A 2433-nucleotide genomic window follows, 5' to 3' on the forward strand; every position below is an offset into this window, starting at 1 on the left:
GGAGGCCCTCTAGTGGCTGCTGTGCAGTACTGCAGGTTTTTGTACAGGGTTCTGGTGTTTCCTGTCACTGTGGGCTGCAGAGCGCAGTAGTACACAGCAGAGTCTGTCACTGCAGCAGAGGAGATCAGCAGATTTCCTCGTTTCTGAGTTTTATCGATGTCAGCTGAGAAATCGGAGCGAGTTGGATGGATCGATCCCGTCTCTGTGATGTAGAGCAGGAACTCTGGTCTGGATCCCTGCTGCTGTCGGTACCACTGGACATTATAGATAGAACCATCATATCCGCAGCTCAAACCGGTGTGGCTTCCCTCTGAAGCGACGTGTTCCCTCTGCTCCTGTGTGACGGTGTTCATGGAGCCCATGGCTGTAAAATGATGGTTCATGTCAGTCAGTCTGCAGCAGATTCAGGCATCAGGAGACTCAGAGGCTCTTCCCTCCACATGTGGTCGCAGTGAAATTCAGAGAGAGAAAATCAGAGCTTCTCTCTTCTGATACTCACCTATGTAGAGAGAGAAGAGCAGGAGGGAAAGCAACATGTTCCAGGAGTTCAGGTCAGACAGCAGCTGAACAGAGATGATCCACTGCAGCAGAAGGAAAACTAACATCATCATCAAGCTGCTTTGAGCTGTGCAGAGACGAGCCTTCTCATTGGCTGAGCTCAGCAGTGGTGGGAGGAGCCAGAGAGAAACATTTTACTGGTTGTTGCTGAAGGTGAGGTTCAGTCAGTGAGGCGATTTCTGTTGCAAATGGGGAGGATGTGTGTTTGTATTTTCTGTTTGATCATAAATGGGAGGCGAACCATCACAGAGACAAACATCTGCTCATACATTTGCTCCTCAAAGTTAAAATTAGAAAAGTCAATTATTAGTTATTGATTTGGACAATAAGAGAAACCAATAACCGTGCCAGCTCTGCAGAAAGCAGCTGATGACCTCCTTCTTACAGGCGGACCATGTTACCAAGAGTGAGAACATCACTTTCTTCTCTTGTACTTTCTGTAACAGTCGCCTCCCTTTCTCACCTCCATGGTTTCAACGGTGGAGCGAGTTCATCTAGTAATCATTGGGTTGCTGGTTTGAGTCCCTGCTCTCTTGGGCATGGCCTCTGACAGACTGCCCAGAGCAGCTGTGGCTACTATCCAATAGCTCATCACCATCAGGGTGTCCATGAATGGATGAATCACTGATTGTAGTGTGAGATCTCCAAACTGACTGACATCATCCATAAGTGTAAATCTTCCACTGGCATACTTGATCCAATCCCAACATCCCTGGTTCCAACCTTCAGGCTCTTCTTCCGTTCATTACTGTCATCATTCACTCCTTATTTACCACTGGAACTGCTGCTGATCTTTTCAAAATGCTACTATTACTGAAAAATACTGAAGAAACTAAAGATCCCAACAATTAAAATACTCTTAATGCCATCTCTAATTTACCTTTTATCTCCAAACTAATCAAAGACAGTTGTCTCTCAACTTAAAATGTAACTCAATGACCCCTATGAACATTTCCAGTCTGGTTTCCAGTGATCATTCGATGGCGGCCGCCTCTGGTCTACTTTCTGCCCTCTGATCTCAGTGTGACCTTTGACACTGTGTCCTTCTAAACAGATCATCTTCATATGGCATTGCTCACACTCTCCTCTACAGGTTTCATTTCTTCCTCTCTGCTGCAATCTCTTCATCCAACTAAAGTCCTTCTGTTCCCATCCTTCCTCTGCTGCCCCCTGCTCTTCCTCAGGGTTCTGTCCTGGGATCCTTACATTTTCTCATTTACCTTTTTTCTTTCTACCATATTTTCCAGGAACTTAACCTTCTTTTTCCCGGCTATGCAGATGACACCCTGCTCTTTCCTGCTTTCTTTTCTCTAACTCATGCTCATCTGAAGCATTCTTGTTTCACCTCTTCCTTAAACTGAACAGCAACAAAACTGGAATCCTCCATGTAGGAACCAAATCTGTATCATCTAAAACTGACGGTTTCTCCCTTTCACCTGATGGATCCAAACTCTCCTCCTCACCTCAGGTCAGGAGTTGGGGTGTCACTCTGTGCTTCACGAGCTGTTCTCTTTATCCACATCCAGGGGCGCGGTATAGGGGGGAAAACGATGACAAGTCTAGGGGCCCTGACCAGCAGGGGCCCCTCCACAATTTAATTATTTATTTTTGGTTCATAGAAATAAAAAAAACACAGGTCCCTATCAAGAACAAAATTAATCATATTGAATTTTCAAAGATTGTTTTTAGCAGTAAAAATTTTATGTTCCCTCTCCCAGACCAAAAAACTCACAGCCATATTTGCCCTGAACCCCCGTCTGCGTTAAATGGTTCGTTCCTGTTGGAGCTTCAGAGTGACGCTTAGCAGCAGACAGTAGGAAACACAAATGACTGTGGCAGTTACTATGCGGCTAAGAAAAGTTATAAACTTTTCAA

The 2433-nt window shown here is 45.2% G+C and overlaps 1 gene segment (V, D, J or C); it reads right to left on the reverse strand.

The window, feature by feature from the left end:
- LOC103131908 (T-cell receptor alpha chain V region CTL-F3-like) overlaps positions 1–2156 on the reverse strand; it is a 7894-nt gene extending 5738 nt beyond the window's left edge. Inside the window, 2 exon segments of the V gene segment in view lie at positions 7–364; positions 500–2156. Coding sequence covers positions 7–364; positions 500–611 — 470 coding nt within the window.
- Between the last annotated feature and the right edge of the window lie 277 nt (positions 2157–2433).

The sequence above is a fragment of the Poecilia formosa genome, unplaced genomic scaffold (genome assembly GCF_000485575.1).
Source record: "Poecilia formosa unplaced genomic scaffold, Poecilia_formosa-5.1.2 Scaffold871, whole genome shotgun sequence".
NCBI lineage: Eukaryota > Metazoa > Chordata > Actinopteri > Cyprinodontiformes > Poeciliidae > Poecilia > Poecilia formosa.